Source organism: Aethalodelphis obliquidens, unplaced genomic scaffold (genome assembly GCF_003676395.1).
Source record: "Aethalodelphis obliquidens isolate GAN/ISIS:26980383/991018 unplaced genomic scaffold, ASM367639v1 scaffold11, whole genome shotgun sequence".
Classification (NCBI taxonomy): Eukaryota; Metazoa; Chordata; class Mammalia; order Artiodactyla; family Delphinidae; genus Aethalodelphis; species Aethalodelphis obliquidens.
Window position 1 is genome coordinate 44,989,236 of NW_020837955.1, and position 26,036 is coordinate 45,015,271.

The 26,036-nt window shown below is 62.6% G+C and overlaps 2 protein-coding genes across 9 annotated transcripts in view; one reads left to right on the forward strand and one right to left on the reverse strand.

The window, feature by feature from the left end:
* Positions 1-22,914, forward strand: part of INPP5A (inositol polyphosphate-5-phosphatase A) — a 177,994-nt gene extending 155,080 nt beyond the window's left edge. For 4 of the 8 annotated variants that reach the window (XM_027113028.1, XM_027113021.1, XM_027113024.1 and 1 more), the window contains 5 exons: positions 2,244-2,339; positions 2,471-2,545; positions 7,812-7,885; positions 17,693-17,804; positions 20,488-22,914. In XM_027113028.1, coding sequence (XP_026968829.1) covers positions 2,244-2,339; positions 2,471-2,545; positions 7,812-7,885; positions 17,693-17,804; positions 20,488-20,742 — 612 coding nt within the window. In that variant the 3' untranslated portion in view covers positions 20,743-22,914. The remainder of the gene's footprint in view (positions 1-2,243; positions 2,340-2,470; positions 2,546-7,811; positions 7,886-17,692; positions 17,805-20,487) is intronic. The other 4 variants (XM_027113022.1, XM_027113025.1, XM_027113026.1 and 1 more) reach the window with 4 other exon arrangements.
* Positions 22,915-24,642: 1,728 nt separating this feature from the next.
* Positions 24,643-26,036, reverse strand: NKX6-2 (NK6 homeobox 2; the record flags this gene model as incomplete). The annotated part of the gene is made up of 3 exons (XM_027111781.1): positions 24,643-25,146; positions 25,425-25,597; positions 25,688-26,036. Coding segments are annotated over 3 exons (777 nt in total), but the record flags the coding sequence as incomplete, so codon positions are not given.

A 26,036-nucleotide genomic window follows, 5' to 3' on the forward strand; every position in this document is an offset into this window, starting at 1 on the left:
AACGACCGGTGTGCCTCTGACCTCCACAGACGGAAACTTACCGCCCAAACTTTCCAGAAGGCGCGTCGTGACCCAGACTCTGAAACCCGCCGTATCCCCCAGGTCAGGCTTCTCAGACTCGAATGTTCCTGACCAGCTCCTGGCTGACCCCAGGGCCTGTCCTCGGGTACGGGGCTGGCTGTCCCCCCACCCCCGCGCCAGTCTGGCAGAGAGCAGGGTGGGTTCTGTAAGGCCGCGTTCGTGGGCTTGCCTGTGGGGACCCCAGGGGCTCTGTCTGCATAGAAGTTGGACCCTGGTGGGGAGCGTTTGTGACGGCGGGATGGGGGCAATGGGGGGGCAGCCCTGGGAGGAGCGGGGCCAGCTGCACAGGCGCCCTGAGCCCCAGGGGGCTGTGCGGATTCAGTGGCTGTAAGACTGCGGGACTCGCAGGAAACGCTGCACGCTGCGCCTCTGGGCTGACACCGGCGTGGGGTCCTGTGGGCACCGCCCCAGCAGCCTGTGCCCCTAAATTCCAAGTGAAACACCAGGGGCTCCGGGTGCCAGCAGGACAGTGCTGGGCCGCCTCTCCTGTGCCCTTCCTGCTGCTGCTGACAGTGAAATGAATCTTACAGGGCTCTTTAAGATAACATTTGGGAAATTGTTTTCTCCTTTCAAAAGAGGAAAATGCCTTCCTGTAAGCAGGCGAGCCGGAAAGGCCCTGGCCCAGGGGTTTCTGCATGAGTGGTCACGACTGCGATTGAAAGGCCCGCCCGGGAGGAGGCCTGGCGGGTGTGGGAGAGAGGCCCCTCCAAGGGCTGGGCCGGTCAGATGTTTATCCTCTGGGAGCCCGTCTGAAGTGGCGAGAGAGAAAGCAATTTTTAAAAAAGTTTCCAGCAGATGCCTTTGGGAGAAGCCCATGAATTTCCTGAATCGCCGAGAGGCTACAATGCCGTCTGCCTGCCGGGCCCTCCCCATTCACTGTGCTGAAGCCACTTAAGCGCATTAGCATCTGGATGGGGTGACCTCCTCGCCGGGGGCTGGGCAGGGTGGCCGCGCTGGGCCGGATGGTCCAGGCGCTTGTTCTAATCCGGCCGTTTGAAGGCGGCCAGACTGATTTGTGACACATGAGTCCAGAAGCCACTGTGGGGGGCTTGACCTGAGTAGCTGTCTGTGCTCTGAATGTCAATGCCTGTCCTGGAGCGCGCGGCCCAAGGGGGATCGGCTTCCGGCTTCCGGGCCTCCCCGGGCCCTGGGGCCTGTTGCGGGAGGATGTCCCGCAAAGCTGGCTGCTTTGAGCCTCTGAGCCCCGCGGCCTCTGAGCCCCGTGGCTCTGCCGTGAAGTGACCTCACGAGGGCTCCTTAGACAAAGAGGGCTTTTTTTAAGTCAACATTAGTTCAGTTGCGGTGGTCTTACTTTCTTTCTTTTTTTAATAAAAATCACCTAGTGCTTTTTCCAAAACAGCCCTATCGAGGTATAACTTACACACGAACTGAAATCCAGCTGTGACCTTCTCACCCCACCTGTCCTCCGCGGCCCCCGCTCTGTCCTTTCTGGACTCCGCGTGGATGGACTTTCCTGAAGGGAGGGGTGCGGGGCCTGGTCTCCGCACATGCTCGCCGGCACTTGCCGTACACCTGGGGTGTCTCTCAGCCCGTTTAGAGCTGCACTTCGTCTCTGCGGTGTTGGTGTGGTCAGCGCGGCCCTGCGGTGCCCCTAACTGCACCAGGCCTCGCGGCCTCTGCGCCAGCCTCCAGCCTCGTCCTGACTGGGGAGCAACCCTGTTTAACCCCCATCCTGCTGCCTTTCCTCGCCCCACACCCAGGTTGGGACAGGGAGGATTTTCTAAAGGAGTCTGGATTTAATAGCGTTTTCAGCCTATCTGCAGTCAGCCTGTCACCCGTGCCCTTCCGTCTGCCCTGCCGCAGCTGGTGGGCGTCCCTGCCCAGGGCCCCCGACTTGGCCTCTGTGTGCCGCGTGCTGCCCCCGGGGCCTTTCTGGCTGCCCTTCACTGTCCCTCCCGCTGTGGCTGTGGAGGACCGCCAGTCAGACTGTTCCCTGCCCAGCCTCCACAGACCCCCTGGTCCCTGGTCCTCGGGGCAGCCTGGGGCGGCGGGCAGAGGGCCGGGTGTGCGGCCCCGCGTGTCTGGAGCCGCGGGTCCCTCCACGGGAGGTGTGAGCCCCTGAGCCGAGGTCGGGGAGCGGTGGAGGCGGGCAGCGGGCTGGCATGTCTCTGGGGACTGAGCTCCTTCCGTGTCTTTCCCAGACTCTCTGCACAAAGGCCACGATGCAGACCGTCCGGGCCGCCGACACCAACGAGGTCGTGAAGCTGATATTCCGAGAGTCGGACAACGACCGGAAGGTGAGCCCCTGAGCAGCTGTCTGTGCTCTGAATGCCAGTGCCTGTCCTAGGTGCGGGGGGTGCCGTGCCCGGTGGGCCCCGCGGCGGGAGAGGTGGGGCCCCGCCTGCTCTGACGGCCGTTCCCTTGGCAGGTGATGCTCCAGCTCGAGAAGAAGCTCTTCGACTACTTCAACCAGGAGGTCTTCCGGGACGACAACGGCACTGCGGTGAGCTCTGGCATCCGACGTGCGGCTGGTCCCCTAGCAGCTGCTGTGGGGTGGCGCTGGCCCCCGGCTCCTCCCAACGCCCCCGCTTCCCCAGAGCCATGCTTCCCGGTGCCGTCACAGCCTGTGGGTCGGCTCCTGAACCCTCACCCTCCCGTCACTTCTCCACTGGGCCCTTCCTGGGGGCGCGTCCTGCCGCCGGCTGGGCTGCAGCCACCGGCCTCGCTGCCTGTGCTGGCCAGTGTGGCTCTCAACACTGGGGTCCTCCCCGGTGAGAGGCAGAGGGCTAGGAGCTTTGGGTGCGGAACCCCTGGTTCAGGGCCGGCCCACAGAGGCCTGGGCTTCCTTTGGAAAGAAGAGAACCACCGTGCAAATTTGCGGGGGCATCTCTGTGGCTGCGAACGCACGTGTGTGCGTGTGTGTGTGTGCAGCGGGAAGTATTGGTATGTGTGAGCAGACGCCTGCAGTTCAGACCACCCGGCGGGCACGGCCCCTGCAGCGGGAGAGCCGAGGGGGCCCTGCACCTGCGGTGCCCTTTACTTCTTGTGCGCTCAGAAGAGGGCTCACATCTAAGTGGAGAGGGGCTCTCCAGATGTCCAGCAGACTCTGCCAGCCTGTGAACCCGCCCTACCTTCCTGTCCTCCCCGGAAGCCCTCGTCCCCCCCCCGGGCCTCCCTCGCCTTGCACGTCCGGCGGCTCCTGGGCCTGGACTCGCCACACGTCTGAGTCTGCCGCCCCCGGCCGTCGCCCCCCCTGCCTCCTTCCCAACCCCTGCCCCTCTGTCCACCCCCAGCCTGGAGCCCGCCCGGGCCTGGTCACACGCCCACCCAGTCAGGCCCAGCTTTGGGCCTTGGCCACCTCCCACCACCGTCGGGTAAAGCCCGGGACCCTGACCTCTCCTCCGAGGCGCGGCTCACGCCCGGGGCCTCTGTGCTGACGCCCCACCCCCCCTGCAGCCGCACGGGGGGCACCTCTGCCCCCGCGGATGCTCCGAGCCGCCTCACGCACTGCCCCCTGCCTGTCGTGCTGCGTCCCCACGTCCCCGCGGCCAGTTCCCAGCTCGGCTGCGCAGGGGGCCTCGGGTCCCGGTGAGGTGGGCTCCTGCTGTGTCCCGCAGCGCCTGGGCTCAGCACACGGCACTCACGGCTCAGCTGCGGCCCTGCTGGGCTGGACGGGAGGCTCTGTACGGCGCGGCCGTGTCTGGCTGCCGTCCTGTGACTTCCCAGGCCCGGAACACGTGGGGCAGGTTTGGGGACACGACGCGTTCAGTGTGCCTGTGTGGGGTGAGGTGCCCAGGAGACTCGGGGTGCCGTCCGCTCCCTGGGCAGCCGCGCAACCCTCTGAGCTTGGAGTAGGGCGGGCGGGGTGGGCTTTGAGGGCCCCTAGCACAGAGACGGCCCCTCGAAGCCAGGGACAGTGTGGTTACCAGGGCGAGCAGAAAGCGGAGATGCCCTGAGAGGGGAACGGTGGACACAGAGAGTGGCGCTGGGGTGGCCAGGGGGCCAGAACGTTCTGGAAGGAGCCAGGACACTGGCGAGAAGGAAGGTCCACCGTGTGAGGGAGAAACAGGGTCCTGAGGCAGGTATGCGGGGCGGGGGTTGGGGGGGCACGGGGATGTCACGGTGGGTCCAGAGTCCCCGCTGCCCTCGGTTAGCACTTAGAGAATGTGTCACCACCCTGGAAACTACAGATGTCACCGTTAGACGTAAGCTCTAGTTCTGTATTTATTCACCATGTGAAATTGTGCTCCTTTAAGGTGGAGCAAAGTTAGTTTGAGTATCTGGGAGAAGTTTGAGGCTGACTCAGATGAGAAGACGCAGTGGAGTCGAAGCAGAGACGAGGTCTACACGTGGGTCTGGAAGGCCCGTGGCCCTGCCTGTCGGGTCAGGAATCTCCGGGGAAGGGGATGGCCTCGTGCGTCCCCGTGGTGCAGGGCCGAGGCTCCACGGCAACTGCCCCGGCAGCGCGGCGTGTCAGTCCCACTTGGGAGGCGGGCGTCCAGACCCCCCTGGGGGACGATGCATGGCCTGTGGAGCCCTCAGAGGACATCTTACCTTCACGCGATACGCCCACAGCAGGATGGATGTGCTGCTCCGGCCTCGGCCCCCAAATCCATCGCATCCTTGATCAACCACCAGCCTTGTTCCCATCTGACAGAAATTTAATTCAAGCTGGCTCTGAAAATAATTATTGTATTTTAAGAGTAGTAATCATTGGCCGGGACATGATTGAATGTGTCCATGCCTATTGACTTTTTCTATGATTTATAGCTTTGTTTAGTCGATATTCCCATCGAAATTGTATAATTAATTATAAGTGTGGCTGTCAGGGCTGCAGGATGGAGTGCCCTGGTGAGGATTTGGAGAGATTAAATTTTCTGCGGCTGTCCCAGGGCAGGGCGCGTGAGTTTCCACCGCGCTCGGCCTGTTGGATAGAGATGTTTTCTGGGTGTGTAGCAACTGCTCCAGCTCGGGGCGCATCGATTTTCCGGCTCTTTCCCTTTATCAGCGCGGCGTCTCTGCAGTAACTGAGGAATGTGTGCAGCCGGGACAGCGCCTGACAGATACGTACGATCAGCCACCACTTAATCATTGTCTACACACGCCCTGCTCTGTTTTTCACTTTGTAATCAAGAAGAATGTTAAAGATACATGTGAAATTGGTTACCACTTTGTGAAAAATCTCAGAGAGATACAGATTACCCTTTCAACAGAAATGCACTGTCATTTCTAATCAGAAACACCTCACGCTGGCCTCCAGTGGCAGCAGCCGTGGCTCCATCCCCCATCGTTCCCGTGGACTCAGGGCGTGGAGCCGTGGGGGCCGTGGGGCAGCAGGAACAAAACACAGCCCCGGGTACAAAGCATGTAGGAAGCACTCCACAGTAGACAGAGTCCACAGACATCAGATAACTGAATACTTGATAAAAATTATAAGATGAGATTTAAAGGTATTGAAAACATGAAAGCATCAGAAACATAAACAGATACCATACCCTGAAAAAAGCAGGCAGATTAAAAGATATGAGAAGTGCTAGCAGCGGTCACTGAGGTGGAAGTCTCCACAGGTGAGTTAAGTGTCAGGACGGACGCAGCCGGACGGCGGAGCTGACACCCCAGCGCGGCGCGCAGACCTCACAGGTCGCTGGGAGGCAGCGCCTGGAGGCTCAAGGCGGGGCCGGAAGGCCTGGTCCTCAGGAGCTCGGCGAGTCCTGAGCCGAACGCCAAACGCGAAGATGGAGAGCAGCCCGAGCGCCAGGGCCCCACAGGAAGGACGCGGGCAGCGGGCCTTGTGGGAGCGACAGCCGCCGCCAACCGAGGGATCGGCGGGAGGCCCCGCGGCGGGGCCGGAGCGGCGGCACTGAGCGAGCGTGCGGGCTCTGCAGACACGCGTGTGCCCGTCGCGCACAGGACGGGGCGGCGAGCCCATCGGGACGCCTCGCGGACTTACCGTGTCCAGGATGTTCCTCTTCTTCTCTCAAGAGTCTGAGTTAAAGTTGGGAGAAGCTGAAAGGCTTGGCAGCTCTCGGTGGGCGAGGCTCAGGCCGCTCGCCGCCTGCAGGTTCCCAGGTGCTGGACCGAGTCCTCTGGGGGGAGGAGGCCAGTCGTCAGGGGTGCCGTGGATGCACCTTTCCTGATGGTTGCGCCTGCCTGCAGCCGCCACGCAGCATCACGGCTGTCTTCCCGTCTGACCTGCGAAGGCCAGGAATTCACGCTTGGAGCGTTGTGGATGAGACGTGCTCGCCGGCCTCCGCGGGGGAGTGTGTACCTGCGAGTGTGATGCGAGGGCATCTCTAGGCCCACATGCGTGCAAACACGTGTAAGCACAGGACTGGTCCAGGCCTCACGCTCATGCTTCACCCCCCCCCCAACACACACACAGTTCTCCTCCATCCCCGGCACCCCTGAGGCGCTAACTCTGCAGCCTTCCGGAAGCTGTTTGGCCTGGGCTGCTCCCTGGAAGTGGGGTGTGTTTCTCCTCGATGCAGAGGCAGGGGCCACTGGGGCCGGGAAGCTGAGGGGCTCGGCCGCCCCCCCATGCCCGCCCCCGCCCTTCCCCTCCTGCACCCACAGCTCCTGCCCTGTGCCTCCCTCCCCCATCCCAAAACCCTTCCCCCACCCCATGCCCCTCCCCATCCTGCATCCCCTCTCCTGGCCCTGCACCCCTAGGGCCCCTGGCATGGCCGCCAGGGGGTTCAGAGTGGGGTGAGGTTTGCCACGGGTGCTTCTTCGCAGCAGATACGGGCTCACGAGTGTCACCTGTGGGGTCCAGTATCCAAGCCTCGCCAGGCAGGGTCCGAGGCTCTTTGTGCCCCCGTCTCCGGGTGTCCAGGATGCTGCAGGACCCTGTGTGAGACTGAAATCAGGCAGCTGTGTCTGAAGTGGTCCCGTTTATGCAAAAGGAGCTTTGGTTTATCCCCCCCCACGCAAACCACAGACGCCATCAAGGGCTCCTGCCGGGGGAGGTGTCAGCTCTGCCTCCCTCTGACCGGCCGATGGCTGGCCTGGTGCACGCAGGCTCAGCGGCGAGGGCCCCGTGCAGGTGGCGTAGGTAGCAGCCTGGCGCCCGGTAATTGCTGTGGCACGGCACCGCTAACTGCACGCTCTGGGAGTGATGGGTGAGGTAGCAGAGGGAGAGGACGGGTGTGGCCTCGGGCTCCCGCACAGCTGCAGGGCACGTGAGTGACGACCGCGTCCCCAGGGTGTGTGTGGCCATGGTGGCCAGACGCTGCCAGTGCCCTTCCCTCCTGGGGGCACGGTGCCCCGTGGGGTGTGGCTCTGAAGGGTCCCTCAGGGCCAGGTCTTATTTTTTATCTTCCTGTGTGAGGTCAGTGCTCTTACTCCTTTGACTTAGTTTGGGCAAAACGGTGTCCCCCCTGCTGGACACTGCCTGAGGGCACCTCGGAGGCGACGCCAGCGCCCACGGCGGCTGCACCGCGTGGTCTCAGCAGGGCGAGGTGGCCCTACGTGGCCAATCAGCACAGGTAGTGTGGGTCCAGCGCCGGCGGCAGAGGGGCTGAGTCCGGAGCAGGCCTCGCACAGAAGGGCTTGCAGGGTGCCCCGGGTCTCTCCGGCCACACGTCCAGGGGGCCCGCCCTTGGGAGGCCTGCACGCGGCCCGGGTGATGTGCAGGGCAGGTGCTGGAGCAACACCTGTTTCCCGGAAGTTGCAGGTCCCTGCTGCAGACAGACCCTCCCCCAGGGCTTCTTGGTGCCCCCTGGGAGGCAAACCAAAGTGACCCTATATTTTTTTCTGTTTCTTTCCTTCAGCTCTTAGAATTTGACAAAGAGCTGTCTGTCTTTAAGGACAGACTGTATGAACTGGACATCTCGTTCCCTCCCAGGTAAGGACCGCCGCTCGCTGGGCCAGCAGGTAACTGTCCTCCTGTCCGTGCATCTGTCTGTGCCCACCTGTGCCTCCTCCCCCTCCCCCACCCCCCACTGAGCACAGCAGGGTTCTGTTCGCTCCTTTCTCCCAACATGGCCTCTCAGATTAGCCTACGAGGGACCCAAACAGGCAGCTCTGTGTTCTGGATCTTTCTGGAACCGTCGTGGCGTGGGTTTTGGTTTGGTTTGTCCGTGTTTGTCTTTCTCGGGTATGTAAGCTTTTGCTGGGTTTTGCTCTGGTGTTCCCAGAGTCTTGAAATCTGCAGGAATAACAGTGCGTTCCCTCCCGACCAGCCCGGGGCTGCAGAGGGCCGGGGTGGGGGGAGAGAGACGATTACGAAGTGGCCAGGACACCGGGTGGGCGCTCGGCCCGCGGGCCCGTCTGGAAGGACACGGATGCCACATCACGGGCTCCTCCCACCCATCTCTCTCCTTTCATAGATTCCAAGTACGAGTTCTTATCACTTGGGAGAAAATGGGCCTTGGGCAGGTTCAGGGAAGCTTTCTCAGGTAGACGGGACCTGGTGAGCAAGTGGGGCCGAGAGCGCCGCCTGGCCCCACCTCGTCTGCGTCGGGCCTGGCAGTAAACGCGTCAGATCCACGTCAGAGGAACGGTTGGCCTCAGAACGCGCTGGGGAGCCAGGTCCTCTCAGGCTCCCTCTGAAGGTCACCCCTGCTTCCTGGGCCACACTCCAGTGGTCAAACGTGTGCAGGCTTGAAGGGCCCCCACCATCCACTGGACATAGGACTCGCTACGGGTCCAGGCTCTGGCCAAGGCGGCCGGGCGCTCGCAGCTCAGGGTCGGTGCCCAGACCAGCGGTGCGAGGTTCAGGGGCCAGAGAAGCAGGGACCTGGGCCCTTGGGGTGCCTGGTGAGCCCCCAGCAGCGGCTCCAACACCTGTGAACTCGTGACTCAGCGTTTCAGGATCAGAAGGGCGGCCCTCAGCAATGCCGTCCAGGTGCTGACCACCACGTTGCCCTCAGTCTCTGACGCTACTTTAAACGTACACATCACGTGCGGTGAACCGTGCTCCCAGGTGCAGCTGAAGTCTAAAGACGTCCCGAGGGACTTGTTCAGCCGCGCCTCCTGAGGGTAGTGCCGGGGTCTGGAGCGCCCCTCCCGCTTGACCGGGGTCCAGCGCCTCTCTCAGGGCTGTGGAGCCGGCCAGGAGGGAGGGGGCCTGGGGCTGCCAAAGGCATAGCCCTGTGGACGTGTGCCCTGAGCTGGCGTCAGCCCCTCGAGCGTCTCCCAAAGGCCGCAGCCTTGAAGGTCACCCAGGTGCGAGGCGCAGAAGATGCAGGCAGGACCGGCCACAGGACCTCGTGGTCCGTGCTCAGGTGGCCGAGGGACGAGCCCCCACCCCTAGGCAGCAGAGAGACTGGCACGTCCAGAGTCGGGAGGGACGGGGCTGCGTGGTCCAGCCAGGCCCCGGCTGGCGGTCTCCAGGAAGCAAGGGCCGTCCCCCCGGAAGGCGGCCGTAGCCCTGGCCTCTGAGATCCCAGTGGTAGGTGGGGGTGGGCATGCTTTGGTGCCAAGCCGGAGGAACTCCAGGGAGGGCCTGGGGTTCGTCAGGGTACCTGGGGCTGCGGGCACCTCGAGGGCACCTGCGCTCAGTCTGGGGCACACCTGCCTCGGTGTTTGATGGACTCGTGTGGCAGGAGAATGACCTCGAGAGGTCCCGCCCTCGTCTGGGAACCTGTGGACGTCCTGTGACTTTGCAGGTGCGTTAGGAATGTGCCTGTGCTGTAGGGGCGGCGTCCTGGGCCGCGGGGCCCCCGCAAGCCCATCACAGCAGAGGCCCCCGTCCTCCTGGAGGTGGCGGCTGCCACCCGAGGGAGGTGGCCTGGGCGGGGCAGGCCGCCGGGGGCACTGGGAGGACCATCAATTTAGGGGCCGGATTTTCTCCCTTTAACTGGGAAGTAGCATTCGAAGTCTTCTGAGGTGGGAAAAATCGTGGTTTACAGACTGAGTCATCAGCTCCCAAAGCTGGGGGTCCAGCTCACGGTAGGAAATATACTTGGCCTGTCAGCCCTGTCACAGCCAGTGGTGCAAGACCCAGCAAAGGCTCCTGAGGCCTTTCCGGCCACTGCCTGGCTCATCCATCCCTCCCCCACTGCCCAGGTCATCTCCCCGCACTGTCCAAGTCACCCACCCCTCCCCCGCTTCCTCCCGCACTGCCCATCTTCCCCTCCTCTGGTGCCTGGGTCACACCCATCCCCCTCCCTTGGCTCTGTTGCATTTTAAAAGCATGTTTGTGACCATCGGGCCGAGCTCACAGCCCCCCAGGGTTGCCACGTGGGGTCTGGAGGGCTGTTCCAGACGTGGGACAATGTCAGCGGAAGCAGAAGCGGGACAGCAGGAGGGACTTGGTTAGAAACGGTGGCTGTGTGGTTTGGTACCCACATGTGGTCTCTGACTGTGCCGGAAAATAAGTGATCTCAGGCGTGCTGTGTGTGTGTGTGTATGTGTGTGTGTGTGTGTGTGTGCAGGAGCGTGAGCTGTGCACACGTGTGTAGTGTGTGCACAGGATTGTGCATGAGTGTATTCACCTGTGCACACTGGAGGCACGTGTGCCTGTGGCAGCACATGGGGGTGGGTGCATGTGTGTGCATGGTATGTGCACGTGTGTGCAGGGGTGTGTGTGTACCTGTGGGTGTGTGTGCAGGATGTATGCGATCGGATTATAGGCTGATTGCGTGTGTTTGTGCAGTGCATGGGCTTGCGTGTGTGCATATAGTATCCACGTGCACAGATATGGGTGTGTACACGTTGGAGTGTACGTACGTGTACGTACGTGGTGTGGGTGTACACGTGTGCATGCAGAGTTGTACGCATACATGGTTGTACGTGCAGACGTGTGGTATGTGGGTGTATGTGCATGGGTGTGTGCAGTATGTCTTGGGGTGGGGGGGTTGTGTATGCACATGTGCACGGTGTGTGTACGCATGAGCCTATTTGTGGTGTGGGTGTGTGTGCGTGTGTGCAAGTACATGGCTGTGTGCAGGTGTGCATTGCATAGGTGTGGGCATGTGTGTGCATGAGCCGTGTTTGCACATGTACATGGTATGTGCACACATGAGCGAATAGGTGTTTGCATGTACATGGGTATTTACATGGTGTGTGTGCATGTGCATGGTGTGTGCATGAGCTTGTGTGCAGTTCGCGCGTGTGGTGCAAAACTCGTGTGTATACGTGTATGCACGTGTGCTTCCTGGGTGTATGCACTGCCTGCACGGGTGGGGGTGTTGCTGGGGCATGCAGGGGGTGTCCTCTGTGCACAGCTATGAGCCTAGGGCCATCTCCCGCTCTTGGAAGCTGTCGGGGGCTTCTGGCCTGGAGCGGTTTCCTTGCAGACCGTCCATCTATCGCTTCTCTCCGAGCTGAGGGGTGGGAGCCACTGAGGAGCCGCCTGAGGAGCCTGGCACCTGGGCTGCCCTGGTCCTGCACGGGGAGGGGCAGGCGGGGGCAGGTGGGCAGGGGAGGCGCCCTGGAAGGAGGCAGGAGTCTGCAGGGGTGCCCGCCCGCTGCACGTCCTGCCCACAGGGCCGTCCTGCGTCCAGGCTCCACCACGCTGCCCTCTTTGAGGTGGAAAGGCGGAACCTCCCGCTTCTGTTTCTTCTGGTGTGGCTGAGCCCGTGGGGACCTTTCCGGAAGCCGTGCTGATCAGTGAGGGACACCACGTCTGCGTTTGTCTGCGTGGCCTCGGGCAGGGCGGGGTGTGCATGTGGCAGCCCCTCAGTCACAGAGAAGGGCCACGCCAGCCCCTTCGCACGCTCCCGAGGCCCGTGTCATCCTCACGACTGCGTTCTGTGAAAACGGCCCTTCCCTCCCACGTGGGCCAGGCGGTCGGGACAGAGGCGCGTGGGCTCCAAGGCCGTGGGCCCTCGCGCGTGGCTCTGGGCGTTTGTGGGGACGGTCTGTGCTTCACTGGCTGCCGGACTCTGGCCCCTCCTGGGGGCGGGGCCGGGGGGTGTGGGCAGTGTCCGTTCAAGGGGTAGTGGGCACCCCAGGCCGTCGTGCCTGTCCTCACCCAGCTCTCCTCTCTGTGAGGCCTGTTCGCTGCAGCTTGTCAGCCGGGGAATTAGCGAGAGCCATGGGCATCCCTGGTGCCAACGGGCAGTGCCACGGGAGCAGGGTGTCCTGGTTTTCAGAACCTTTCTGCGCCTTTTGCCTTTGTTATCCAAGCAGTGGACTCACCGCAAACTGGCTGCGGAGTCCTGTTCCCCGTTCTGGTGGAGGCGAGCGCTCAGCTGCTGGGGGCCAGGGGCTGGGGGCGGGGTCAGTGCAGAGCCTGGAGTGGAGGCCACCGGGGCCCCCGTGGCTCCAGGCTGTGGCTAATCGCATACCCGGGACAGTCCTCAGAGATGCTCGAGCAGACAGGTCTCCTAAGGAGAGCGAGGGGGCGGGGGCGAGTTTCTCGAGCAGAGGCGTTCGTGACTGTTCTCCGCGGGCTCACAGAACTCCACTCCTAATGGACTGTAACTCAATGCTGTGTGTCACTTTGCTGGAAGAGGTGCTAATATTTCAGGCGTTTGTAGAGCCTTCAATTCTCGTTCTTCTCAGCCTCGGGGACAGTTTTGCACCTTCGTGAGGGACAACCACGAACCGACCGGCCGGTTGGGGTAGAGACAGGGAGCGCGGCCAGGCCAGGCTAGTGGGCGCACGGGGTGCCCGCCATAGAGACCCTCCGGGGCCCACCCTGCGCTCCAGATGATGCCCGCCAACCCCAAGTGGCCAGGGACGGCACGCGGGACCAGGCCAAATGAAGGCCTTTAAGGCCACGTGGTGTTTCCACGTGCTGGTGACGTAAAAGGCTTTAAGTTCGTGCTCAGAATAACTGGTGGGCAAAGAGTGTGACGCTGGCGCTGGCATGAGCCGTGCCCACCTGGTCTGTCTGTGTGACCGGCCTCGAGGCCGGTTGTTTGCCGTGGACGAGGCGACAGTCAGCTTTCCGCGTCCTGCGTTGTCATCCTGTCCACCCTCCCTGCTCTCCGGCCCAGCGTCCGCTTGCGGCTCCCACTCTCAACCCGGATTTGGGCCGATCGCGGGAGCCCCCCTTTCCTCTCCCCAGGATGGCCCGGCGTGAGTGGCAGTGCTTTGGGACGCCCCAGAGGTGACCACCAAAGCCTGCCCTGTGCCTCCAGCAGGGAGTTTCTAACGTAGAGTGTCTTTCTGAGTTACTGTCGTTGGTTTTAAAATAAAGAGATCAAAGTATGAATATGAGATGGCTTAGCTGCCTTTTCCACTAATGTGGTGGCAGCAGGCTTCCCGTGGTGTGGAATCCTCCCGCGGCCCTGCACGCAGCCCTGCCCTGGACCCAAGTCCCTGTGGAGCGCTGCTGCCCACCTGCGCCCTCAGAACCGCCCCTGCCGCAGGAAGCCTCCCGTCACTGAGGCTCGAGAATTCCCAGAGGTGGCGGGATGCGCCCCACACGCTCCCCTCTCGTCCCACTGACTCCTAGACGGTGTCTCCCAGGCCTGAGATTCAATCAAGGAAGCATTGGCGTGGCTTTGCCTGGGTGGGGCTGAGGAGGGGACCGCCCCCAACACCATGACAACAGCAAGCAGCGTCTCCGTGAAATCGCAAACATAGAGCTTACCTTCCAGCCCCTGACAGGGTCTCGGGGCCCCTGGGGGTCCACACGTCACGGCCGAGAACTCCCCAAACCTGGAAGTAACCAAAACGCCACCTTTAGCGGATAGACGTCGGCCGCTGAAGCGGCCGGACCGCTGCTCCCCGCGGACCTGGGAGCAGCGGGAACCAAGGGGCCGGGCGCTGCCGCCTGTGGCGCGGGAGCCGCCGGGGGGTGGAGGGGTGATGCGGCCCCTGCGCTTGTGGCCCTGCGTGCGCCTCAGAGTGAAGCTGACTGGGGAGGTGGACAGACGCACAGTCAGAGTACACACCTCGCCAGAGAAAAGTCACACCTTCCCAAGGACGGACAAAAACGCTCCACGGTGGGAAAGAGGTTTTTACTGGGCAAGTTACTTACAGAAAAAGATCCAGCGAGAGCTTTCGAAAAAGACAAAAATATACACAACACAGGGATGAAATATATCACACGGCAAAAATATACACAACACGGGGATGAAATATACCACACGGCAAAAATATACACAACACGGGGATGAAATATACCGCATGGCAGAAATATACACAACACGGGGATGAAATATACCGCATGGCAGAAATATACACAACACGGGGATGAAATATACCACACGGCTCTGGCCAGAGGAGGCCGTCTCTCTTCAGTGGATACATTTATTTTTATATTAAAGATTCGAAGACACTTTTCAGACTTCTTTTTGGGCCATAATTCAACTTTGGACCATCTATAGATTCCTCTCTGTAACGATAAATATAAGATGGTGACATTTGGACAAAAAGGCTGAGCTCCCTGCTGTGTGCCCGGCCTGGTTCTTGGGAAGGGAGCCAGGAAGCTTGTCCAGCTGGTCACTGAGCCCCGGGTGGACACGGCCCACACCGAGGCACGGGGGCCAGCGCTGAGGGGCGAAGGGCCAGGGCACCGGTTACTCGGGAAGCCGCCGGTCACCCCACGGGGATGCTGCGGGCACCTGTGTCCACAGAGCCGGGTCAGCTCTGTGGCTCTGACCATGGGCCCCTCCTCCCCACGGCAGTGTGAATGTTATTGCCCAGTTCAGGGGCAGCTTCCTTCCACCTCCTTTTCTTTCCCAGGAGTCTCAGGTGTTTGGAAACTGAGTTCCTGCGCGGCTACGGCCTGCCGGCCTCCGGGGCTGCAGGCACGGGGGGACGGTCTGCCGATTCGCTGGCCCCGCGGGCCCGTCTGCCCTCAGCAGGGCCACGACTTGGGAACACTCACGTTCTCCCCGAGCGAGAAGCCCAGGAGGGTCTCCCCCAGCACCCCCAATTCTCCGCCTCCCGCTTCGGTGAGAACTGGGCCTGTCTGGCCAGGTGCAGGGGCCCCCGCCCCCTCCACCCTCAGGGTCCTCCTGAGCCCGCGTCTCTCGCGCACGGCGGCCGGCCCTGCGGAGTCGGGCGGCCGACACAGTGGGCCTTTGTGCCTCCGCGGCCTGGCTGCTGGCCTCGGGCCCTGGTGACACCACCCCCCTGCCCGCCGCTCAGATGCAGGCCGAGCCTTGTCGGCAGCACCCTGGCAAGGGGGCCGCTTGCCCACATCCTGCATCCTGCGGGAAGGAGCCCGAGGCGCTGGGCGGACAGGTGGGCAATTGTTAGCTTTATCGCAGGGCCATTCGTTGTGGCGTCACTCCCCACCGTGCGGGGCCAGGCCAGCGGCTCCGTCCCACGTCCCCGCCCTGCGCAGCGTTTGCTTTCAGATAAGTCCGCGTGTGCAGCGAGCATTAATCATCGGCAGCCCCGGCAGGCAGTGCTGGGCCATCCTCGGAGTGGCCTGGGCAGGGCCCCCCTCTCGGGCCCATGCCGGCCTTGCCCGGCCCGTCTGCACCGGCACCGCCCTGCTCACTCCTGGCCTGGCTCTGGGAGTGGCTGGCCCCTTCCGGGAGTCTGTCCACAGCAAGGGCCCCCGGTCCGTGGGGTGAGGGTGCCGCCCCCAACCGCCCTGCCCGTCCGGCCAGGGCGCCCCTCACGGCCAGCTTCTTTTGCCCGCTGAATCACACGTGGGCAGGCCCCACGGCAGCAGCAAGGTTGAGGACACGGACTGAAGGCCCGGGGGGAAGCTTGTCACGGCTCCGGGCCTCCCGGGTCCTTCCCTGTTACTCCTCAGCAGGCTGACTGTCCCCGTGATGGCCCGTCAGTCAGCTCCTGGTGGTGGACGGGGGTCTGGCCTCGGGCCCGGACACCCTGTGACAATGGCTCTGCGGTGTGCGTGGGGACTGTCCGTCACTCACCTGAGTGGGCTTTTCCTGCTGTTTCTAATGCAGGACCCTTGCCCTGGGCAGGTCCCCAGGGGGCTCTGTGGGCATTGGGGTGCAGCCTCAGTGGGACCCCCGATGGCCAGGGCTCCCGAGGGCTTTCCCGTAGCAACAACGTCATAGGTGCAGCTGAGGGTCACGTGGTGGTTCCTGAAGCCCCCGGGACTCTATCCCACTCCCGTCTGCGCTGCGTCTCTGAGGGATGCTTTGAGCCGGCCCGTTCAGCACTCCTGGAGCAGCGCGCGTCTGCGCGGCTCCTGCCTGGCAGGGAACGTGGGCGAGGCCCGGGGTGGCCGGCTCCACCTCCCAGACCTCCTGTTGACCGCAGATGTCCCACCGGGTGAACCTGGCCTGCCCCGCCTCACGGTCAAGGACCAGCTTGGGTGGGCTCAGAGCACACGACCTTCCTAGCCCTGGCCACAGCCCTGCCGGCCGCTCTCTCCCCTGACCTTGGCCTCCAGTGGAGGGGGCTGGGGGCTTGCTCTGTGCTCAGCACATCCTGCTCTGGACACTCAGGGTCGGCCCGTGCGGACCCCGATTCCTGCAGCTCCCGGGAGGATGGGGTGGGCAAGCGTCGCTCCTTCAGGACCACAGCCAAGCTAGGCTGGGACGTGCCTGGACAAGCCCGCCGTTGGCCCCCCTTTCCCTGAAGGACGTTGTGGGGTGGTCAGCGCTCTGTGCCGTCAGCAAGGGTGATGCTGTTAGAAGCAGAGAGCAGGGGCGTTTGGTTTGTAGCCACGATGCTGCTTTGGGTCTGCAACGAACTAGATTCCTGCAGGGCCTGGGGCCGTAAGTCACCGTTTCTGACGAGAGTGTGTGGAACACTCTGGAGGATGGAGTAAGCTGAGAGCCGTTAACTCAGGTTCTGCGGACCCTGTGACCCACGGGCCACAGAGGGAGGGAGGAGGGGCAGAGGCCCCACGCGAGCAGGTGCCCAGGACAGAGCAGCTCAGGGAGACGGTGGCATTTTTCTCCTCCAGCTGAAAGCACAGGAAAATTTAACAGAGAGTACAGTGCCATTCACAGCAAACACCATGGGGTATTTTGGAGCTGGTCTAAAAAGCACATTAGACCTTGGCAAGGAAAAAATTTAGACTGTATTGAAGGCCATAGGAGACGCACCCCGAGAAAGCAGACCCGCCATCCTCATGGGTGTGCAGGGAGCACGGCTGAGGGTCCCCCAAAGCCCGTTAGTTCATTCTGGTTAAATGCACCTGCTGTTAGTTCAGTGCAGCCCAATCAAAATGCCCACGGTGGGCAGTGCAGAGCCCGGAGCCGGAGGTTCCGGTGAGTTCCGGGCCTCAGCCAGGCGGCTAGTGTCGGGGTGTCGGGGGCTCAGCTGGTGGTCACAGGCCCCACCTGCTCGCCATGGCAGTCGGTCGGCTGCGGTGGCCCCATTCCCAAGGGGCCCCAGGCGTCTCCCCGCTGCCGCACCGGGGCGGTGGGCGGGAAGAAGGGCCCGTGCGGCCAGGGCAGTAAGTCAGGGCCAGGCACACACTCCGCCGCAGCGAAGGTCCAAGGCCACGGCCCCGGGCACCTGGGCGCTTCCTGAGGTGGACGCCGCGGTGGGACAAGGGTGTGCGTCAGTCTGGGCCCAGGCGTCCGTAGGCTCCTGGGCAGGTTTTCGTTGGGCTGTAGGCCGCATCCAGAAATAAAACCAAGTTCAATAGACGTGTCCACGTCCTTGGGGAGGGTTTATCTGAAGTGCTGGGGGGGACAGTCCTTTGACTTTATTCTGGAAACTTCCATCTGCCTGTTCTCACCCTGGACAGGCTCGGCCTTTCTGAGGTGCGTGGGGCAGAGCCCACACCACCCTCCCCCGGGCGCGGAGGAGGGGCTGGAGGAGGGGCCCCGTGGCTGCTGACCGGTGCCTTCCTGTCCTGTCTCCCCAGCTACCCATACAGTGAGGACTCCAGCCAGGGCAGGCAGTACATGAACACCCGGTGCCCCGCCTGGTGTGACCGTGTCCTTATGTCCCCGTCCGCCAAGGAGCTGATTCTGAGGGTAAGTGTGAGGGCTGCGCGGGCCAGAGCCCGGGCGGGTGGGGAGCCTCGGGCCAGGGGACGTGCCCTCCTGCCGGCCCGGATGAGCCCTGACCCCGTTCTCGGGGCTGGGATGGAGCCCGATCTCCAGTGTCTTTCTGGATTCCAAATAGGCATAAACTGTCACCAGTGCTTTAGGAATCGTTTTAGTTTATTGTGTCCTCGGGGGAGTCAATGAGCTCTTGTCTTCGAAAGAGCTTGGGAGCTATGAAGTCCGTCCTTATTTTCCTAAGTTGTAAATCAGAGCCAGAGTCACACTGGGGCTTGAGAAGTTACGGATGCACGGCCAGCGCTCAGGAGGCAGCCCCGTGAGACCGGGTGCACGGCCAGCGCTCAGGAGGCAGCCCCGTGCGACCGGCACGGCCAGCGCTCAGGAGGCAGCCCCGTGAGACCGGGTGCACGGCCAGCGCTCAGGAGGCAGCCCCGTGAGACCGGGTGCGGAGAGTTTGAGCTTCCTGGAGCTTCTCGATCTCCCGGGGTTTTTCAATGCCCACATTTAACACAAGAGGACTGCTCTAGAGAATCAATATCTGCATTGGTTTTGTCAACCCCATCAGTGAAAAAATATAATAACGAGGTGCATTGATTCATCAGGGCAGCGGTCTGGCCTCTGCGTGATGTGGGCCGCCAGTTAGGAGGGGGCAGGAGGTCCCCACGGCCCAGGCCATCCCCCAACCTCAACCCAGTACGTTTTGGGCTCTAGTCACCACCCTCCACAGCCCCCGAGGCTGCTGCAAGGAGCCCTGTCTGCGCCACTGGGCCCCGGGCCCTTTACCCAGAGACGCAGCCAGGAGGGCAGAGCCCCCTTGGCCTGCCCAGGTGCACGCCCGTCCCCCTGCTCAGCAGCCCCTGCAGCCCCCCTCCAGGAGGCCCCGCTGCTGGCCTTTCTGGGGCGGGCCGGCCCTCCACACTCTGCCTTGAGCCAGAGCCCCCGGGTGCGTGGGGAGGGAGGCCGCTGGGCCCAGGTTGGAGGTGGGGACGCATCGGGTCTGCGGTGAGCTTGCTCTGACGGGGCCTGGGGGCAAGGGCCTGCGCCCGGCTGTGACACACCCGCCCCCAGAGCACATCACAGAGGACAGGCGCTGGCTGAGCTACTCCCACAAGCAGCCTTCCCGAAGGGAGCTGCACGGGACACTGGCCCTGACCACACAGACCCAGGCAAGCATGCCTGGTGCCCGGCCCCGGATGCAGCCCTGCCCTCTCTGCTGGGCCTGCCCTTGGGGCCCTGAGATGCCATGTGAGGACATAGCGGCTCACACCGGCAGGCGAGCTGAGCACAGGGCTGCGTCCAGAGAGGGTGCCTCAGGGGCCTCGGGGCGCAGAGAAGAGGTGAGTGTCCTCTTCCAGGGAAAAAGACATCCTGCGGTAAACCCACCAAGACAGCAGGAGTGCGTAGGATGGTGAGGGGGTTGCCCAGGGCTGCAGACGCGTCCAGCAGAAGGCGGCACTGCAGGCTGTGTTACCTGCGTTCACATCATGGCAGCTTCGGGGCCCGAGATTTGATGCTGCAGACACAGCGGGGACAGAGCTCGGCTGGGTGGCCCAGTGTGGGGAGGGCCCAGCGCCTTCCTTGGCGGGGGGAGCCCCGGCAGGCCCTCCCCTGGGGGCTGCCCGGCGGGTGGCAGGCGTTACCAGCCCCCTGGCCGTGGCGCGAGCAGCTTCCGCGGCGTCATCCATCATGCCACGCTCGGTCACCTCGGCATCATGTTCCTTCTGCTTCCCGGCCCCGGAACACGGAGGTGGCGGGCGTGCTGATGAACGCGCAGCGAGGTGTGCGGCGCCCGCTAACTTGTTTATCTGTCTCACGATTATGCACTTGGAAATCACAGTTTCATGCTGCCTTTGTAAATTACCACGCTGCGCTTGAGCGTTTCCCCACTCCGGGGAGGTGCTGTGCTGGCGAAGGATGCGCAGAGGGTCTGTCTTTATGCCTTCTGGCAGCGACCGTGCTGGAAGGGAAATCTGACCTTAAGCTTCCCGCTGCATTAAAGATGATTCAGTTTATAGTCTCAGTCGCTTCAGCCGAGGATGTGAAATCCTGGCCCAGCTGGAGCCACAGCCGACCGACCGCGGGAACACAGCCTTGGCCGCACACCTGGAGTTGAGGTGCCTGTAGGCCGGCAGAGGAGGGAGGGCACCCTGTGCACACAGCCCTGCGTCACTGGGCGCAGACCGCTGGGTACGGCAGCGTGGCGTTCGGGGAGTCTGTTCTCGTTTGAACAGGGAGTTCTGGGTCACCAACAAATGGCAACAGGGCAAACAGGAACCGGTGGGCTTCCTCAGTGCCGGGGGCACAGCTGGAAAGAAAGCTCACAGCTGCCCCGACTGCGGCGAGCATGGTCCAGGGCCCGGCCCAGAGGCAGAGGGGAGCTCGGGCTCCACACCAGCGGCCCGTGTCGCCACCTCCCAAGGCCAGAGCCCTCCCACCTGGGACAGCTGGGTGCCGAGGTGCTGCCCGGACTGCCCAGACCTCCCTCCTAGGGGCCAGAGGCACACTGGCGGCTCTGAGCCGGCCGGAGCCCCACGGAGACGTGGGCGGGGTGGCCACGGGCGGAGCATCGCTGGGCTGCCTCCCGCTCGCTGCTCTCCCAGGAAACCCCACCATTTCCACCTCCCATGCCTCTCCCTCTGTTTGCTTTTCCCAGTCGGAGAGCGAGGAGAAGGTTGTCACCTACGACCACATCGGGCCCAGTGTCTGCATGGGAGACCACAAGGTGACAGAGCCGTGCCGCGGTCTGGGGGCTGGGCCCGAGGGGCGGGCCGTGGTGGGCTTTCCAGGCTGGGGGCCGTTTCTGCTTCTACTGCCCCTCTTCTCCGCCTCCTTCGTCTGCTTCACAGAGGAGGCCAAGTTGGTCTGTTTTTATTTAACTTTAATAAAATACCAGAAGGTAGGCAGGTAGGGGCTAGACAGGCAGGTAGATGAGAAGGCAGAAGTGACTGGTCACAGGAGGATAAACTGCGCAGTGTTACTGTTTGTAGAAGGAGGCTGTGTCCACCGCTGGCCGGTTCTGGGGGCCGTTTCCTGCACTCAAGTACCTTCCTGGCTCCTGATGGCGACCGCCCACCACCAGTGCGGGCGGGACACGGGCGTGTCACCGACCCAGTGCCTCGGGGGAAACACCGAGTATTTGTTCCGGGACTAACTTTGTACATGTGACTGGCCCGGGCCCCTCCGAGGGGCGTGTGGTGACGGGTCGTGTGTCACCATCAGCCACGTGAGAGACGTTCACCGTTTCCCATTTTCAGGGCCTCTGGGCGGGTCGCCCACACTGCCCAGTGGGCCGGATCCCAGGACGGGCTCTGTCCTTCCCCGTGTTCTTTGGGCCTGAAATCAGCTCTCACGTTGTCTTTATCTGGAAACAACACCGTCTTTAGAGAACGCGAAGGCCCTTTGCCTCTAGCCTCTGGTCGCCCAGTCCCACCAGCTCCTCGGGAACTGGGGCCCGGCGCTGGGCCTGCGGGCCGCGGCCGGGAAGCCCGGGAGCGGGGTCTGGGCGCCCGGTTCTGACAGCCTCTCTTCTCCCGCTGCAGCCCGTGTTCCTGGCCTTCCGCATGGCGCCCGGGGCAGGTAAACCTCACGCACGTGTGCACAAGTGTTGTGTGGTGCAGTGAACTGGTGGTAAATATGCCTCCTCCCTCGAGTTCACCTTTCTGAGCTTTTTGTGGTGTGTCTGTCCCCTTAACAAATGGCTGATTCCACGGCAGGGAAGCGATGCCAGCGCCACGAGGGGACCCCCGGCGAGACCTCCCTGCAGCACGAGGAGCCACGTGCTCTGACAGCTGCATCGACAGACCCGCCTGAGCGCCACTGCTAGACGGCCGGCCCCACACGTCGCTTCAGCCCGGACGGCGCTCCGGACAAGCCTCACATACCTCACTGTCGTGTCTGCTCGTGTGACATCAAGTAGAAACATTGGGATTTTTTAAATAAGTCACAGTCCTGTTGCCAAAACTCTAATAGACAGCAAAGAGATTCTGCATTTTAGACTTCACGGTTTTCGATTTTTAATCATTGTCAGCGTGGAGGAGCTTCTCCGGCGTAGAAACCCCACAGGGCTCGGAGTCCTCTCCGTGGCGGGGCGGCCGAGGCTCTGCCGGCCAGCGGCGTGGCCTCGCTCTCACTTCTGGGGGCCCCTGTTCCCTGTTAGTCACATGGTTTCTGAATCACACTGCGGCTGCTTTCCATTTTTATATATATAAATATATATAAATATATACTTTTTAAAAATAATTTATAAACCTTACCAAAACTTACGCTAAATATACTTTCCAGTATGAACGCTTGAGTGTCATATCAGCAGGTAGAATTGGCGTCTAGGGGTTTGGTTACATGCACGTCAACACACAAGGCTATAAAACAAGTACTACGACCCAGCAGAGACGTCAGGGGTCAGACCGACCACAGCACGTCCATACGAGCAGCTGGAGACTCCTAGGCCTTTTTCTGTCTCATATTAAGAACTGAATGTGAAGTTTATAGCTCGCTCGGGTGTACCTTTTAAGAATTTTGTAAACTGTTTTGTCTGTCTTTTGTTACCGTTCTATGGTGCCAAGTATTCTACATAAAACAATAATATCATGGGAGAAATAAAAATAGCTAGTCTGCTTCCGATAGAAACTGCTTGTAACGTGGCCTGTGTATAAAAATATCCAGAGAAACAAGCTGTGCGCGTCCTTGGACGCTGAACCTCTAACGACCTGTCGTAACCCTGCTGCACGTACTCGCTCCTGGCGCCCGGCAGAGCCGTGAGAGGTGGTCCCAGGGCCCGTGGATGGAACACAAACGAATGTTTATTAACTCGCTCTAACACTACAGAACTCCCGGGCTGGGTGAAGGCGCTGGGGAGAAGCTTGCTGTAGATAAATCACAACCGGTGCAAGTGAGCTGGCGTCCACGTGCCCAACCTGTGTCCTTGACCGTACCGTCGGGGTCTGTGTCGCGCTGTGGTCGCCCTGCTCTGGCCGACTCACGGCGATTCTGTGCAGCGGGGTTTCAGCTGTTGGTCACTCAGGAGGCCTTTGGAAATGACCGCTCCGGTCCCTAAGCAATAAAATCGATCGTGGTGAAAATATCCCGTCTGCTTTGCGTTTCCTCCTCCCGTGCTCCGGCCCGTTGTAGCCTGCGGTGCAGGCTACGCTCGTCGCTCTCGGCGGTCCTGGACTCCACTGTCGGATACTGTTGCAGAGCTGAGCTCTGGCGTGAGAGCAGAAAGATCATCTTTCGGATTTTACTGCAGAGGTTACTGCTGGGACTTACCCCTCAGCGTTGTTTAAATGAGATTACATAAATGTGTTGCTTTCCTCAAACTTTAAAACTGGAAATTCCTTTGCTCTTGAGCTGAAAAAAGAGTTCACTCACATAAATTTTGAAAAAAAATTAATGCTCCCTTAGAAAACCAGCCAGTGAAAAACGTGTTTTTTAAATTGATGCAGCCATGTAGCAAAAAACACCCAAAAAACAAAACTTCAGCCTTTTACATTTCTCTTTAACATTTTCAGTAATGCCTTCCAAGAAGAATCTTTCTTACAGTAATACAACCCTTTATATTCAGTTTTTAAAATTAACACAACAGTTACGCAGCCACGTGGAGCGTCCAGAGTCTGCACGGATGGGGTGGTCTTCTGTGAACCAGAGCAGACGCTGTTAGCTGGAATCCTGGCCCTTGGATTCCGGGGTGAGGGACAGGCCAGAGAGAGGGCTTCCGGGACCTCCGCGGGGCTGGGGGGCTGGGTCGGTCTGGCCGATCCAGGGAGGTGCCCCGGGTGGAGGCCGGAGCTGCCCAGGAGGAGGACAAGGTCCAAGCACTGGCCAGACGTGCTTCCCCCGCATCCCAGGGTCAAACGGGCAAAGAAAACTCCAGGGCCCCTGAGAGAACTGACGCCGGGGCAGCAAAATTATCTTGGATTTCTCTTTGTAGTCCCGGTTTGAATTAAACCCCGCTTTCTACCGATGAAAACAATCTATTAAACCGCAGGAGAAGTGCTACGGTGCTGATGAATTTAAAACCTGATTTACTTCAAATTATGTAGCTACTAAGGCTGGGCACGTTCCAACCTACATAATCGTGGCAAAGCACGTCAGCAGGACAGCAGGAGCTAGGGCCCAGCGGCGTCCCTCACCGCCCCCGCACCCACCAAAGGGGAAAGGCGCCACTCCGGGTGGGGCAGGAGCGGGGGTTCACCTGCCCTTTCCGGCAACCCCAAATGTGTCTAAATCTGCCCACACCTCATCCACCTAAGCCTCCAGAGCCCTGGGGAGGGCGCCCCGGGCTGGCGCCGGTGCGGTTGCGGGGAGGGACGGAACAAGGGGTCCTACCTGCTGCCCCGCGCGAGCCACAGCTGCCTGCGCCGGAGGAGCCGCCGCCGCCGCCGAGCGCCCAGCGCCCCGCTCCATCCCCCCGCCGTCGGCTCCGCTCCCGCTCGCTGAGTCCTGGCTCTTCCCGGCCCTCGGCCCCGGGCGGCCCCTTCCCTTGGCCGGCAGCCCGAGGGTTCTCGGGCGGGGCCGCCTTACCCGCGCCGGGCCTCGCGGTGCCCTCGGTCCTGCGGGCTGCTGCCGCCCGGGCAACCCGGGGCGCGAGGCGACCGGGACTCCATCGCACCCCGATTCTGAGCCGGACCTGCGCCAGACCCAGACGCCCCTTCGGCCGAAGGCGCGGACCCCGCGGCATTTGAAGACTGGACAAGGGGACCCGGGACAGGGCCCGGCAGAGGCAGAGGGCCGCGCCACCGCGCCTCGCCCGCGGTTTTCGATAAGGAAGAAACACGCGGTGCAGCCTCGGGAGCCACGGCTCCGACGGGGGACGTGTTAAATAATTTATTGATTATACAAAGTGATTCCTCTCAGGACGCGCGGCAGCGGCGGTCCCGATCCCGCGCCCACGCCGAGGACAGGGACGCGGGCGCTCTGGGGTCCCCGCACGCCGAGCCCGAGCCAGGCCGCTTTATAACTTATTCTGTAAAAATATATATACACACTCCGGCGCGGGCGGCTGGCGAGGGGCGCCGGCCCGCGTCCCGTACCCTGGTTGTCCGGCCTTGCCGCCGCGTCCTCACGAGGCGTCCCCCGCGCCGCCGCCGCACGGGCTGACCAGCGCCAAGTTCGAGGGTTTGTGCTTCTTGAGCAGCCGCGTGATCTTCTCATCGTCCGAGTTGGGGTCCAGGGGCCGGTTGTACTCGTCGTCGTCCTCCGCGTCCGAGCCGCCCACCTTCAGCTTCTCGGCGTCCGAGTCCTGCTTCTTCTTAGCCGACGCCATCTCCGCGGCGTGCCGCTTGCGCCACTTTGTCCGCCGGTTCTGGAACCACACCTGGGGTGGAGGATGCCCATCAGGCGGCGCCTCCCGAAGCACCCGGCCCGCGGCAGCCTGGCCCCTCGGCGGCCCGGCCGGAGACGCCGCCGGCCGCGCGGACGCAGAGGGACGCCCGAGGCCACCCCTCTGCCCGGGCCGGGCCGCAGGGCTGGGCGCCCCCGGGACCGAGGCCAAGGCCGACGGCCGCTCGCAGACCGTTCGCAGGACGCGGGGGAGCGGGTGGGCCTCGGCGCAGCGGGACCCGCGGGGGGCCGCCCAGGCCGCAGACGCCTCACCTTGACTTGGCTCTCGGTCATACCCAGGGAGTAGGCGAGGCGCGCGCGCTCCGGCCCCGCCAGGTACTTGGTCTGCTCGAAAGTCTTCTCCAGCGCGAAGATCTGCTGGCCCGAGAAGGTCGGCCGCGAGTGCTTCTTCTTGCCGTCCTTGTCCAGGACCCCGCTGGCCTGGGCTGCAAAGGAGGGCGGGTGAGCGCGGCCGGCGGCCCCGCGTCCCCGACCGCCCCGCCGCCCCACGCCGAATCCGCGGGTGGGCCACTTACCCGGGCCGGCCAGGCGCGGGTCCCTCCAGGGCGAGCCCTGCACCACGCCAGGCCAGAAGATTGGCGGGCGCCCGGGCAACTCGGCCAGAGGCTTGGGGTAGCCGCGCGCCACGGCGGCCGCGGGCCCGAAGTAGACGCCGGCCGACGAGGCGAGCCCACTGAGACGGGGCAGGCCGCCCAGGAGGCCGCCGCCCGCCGCGCCCACGGGCCGCCCCAGGATGTCGCTGATGCCGTGCGGGGTGCCGAGCGGCAGCTGCGCGCCGAGGCCGCCCAGCGCGGGCGCCTTGAAGCCGGCCGGGCCCTGCAGCGCGTACGGGAACAGCGACGTCTTCATCTCGGCCATGTTGTG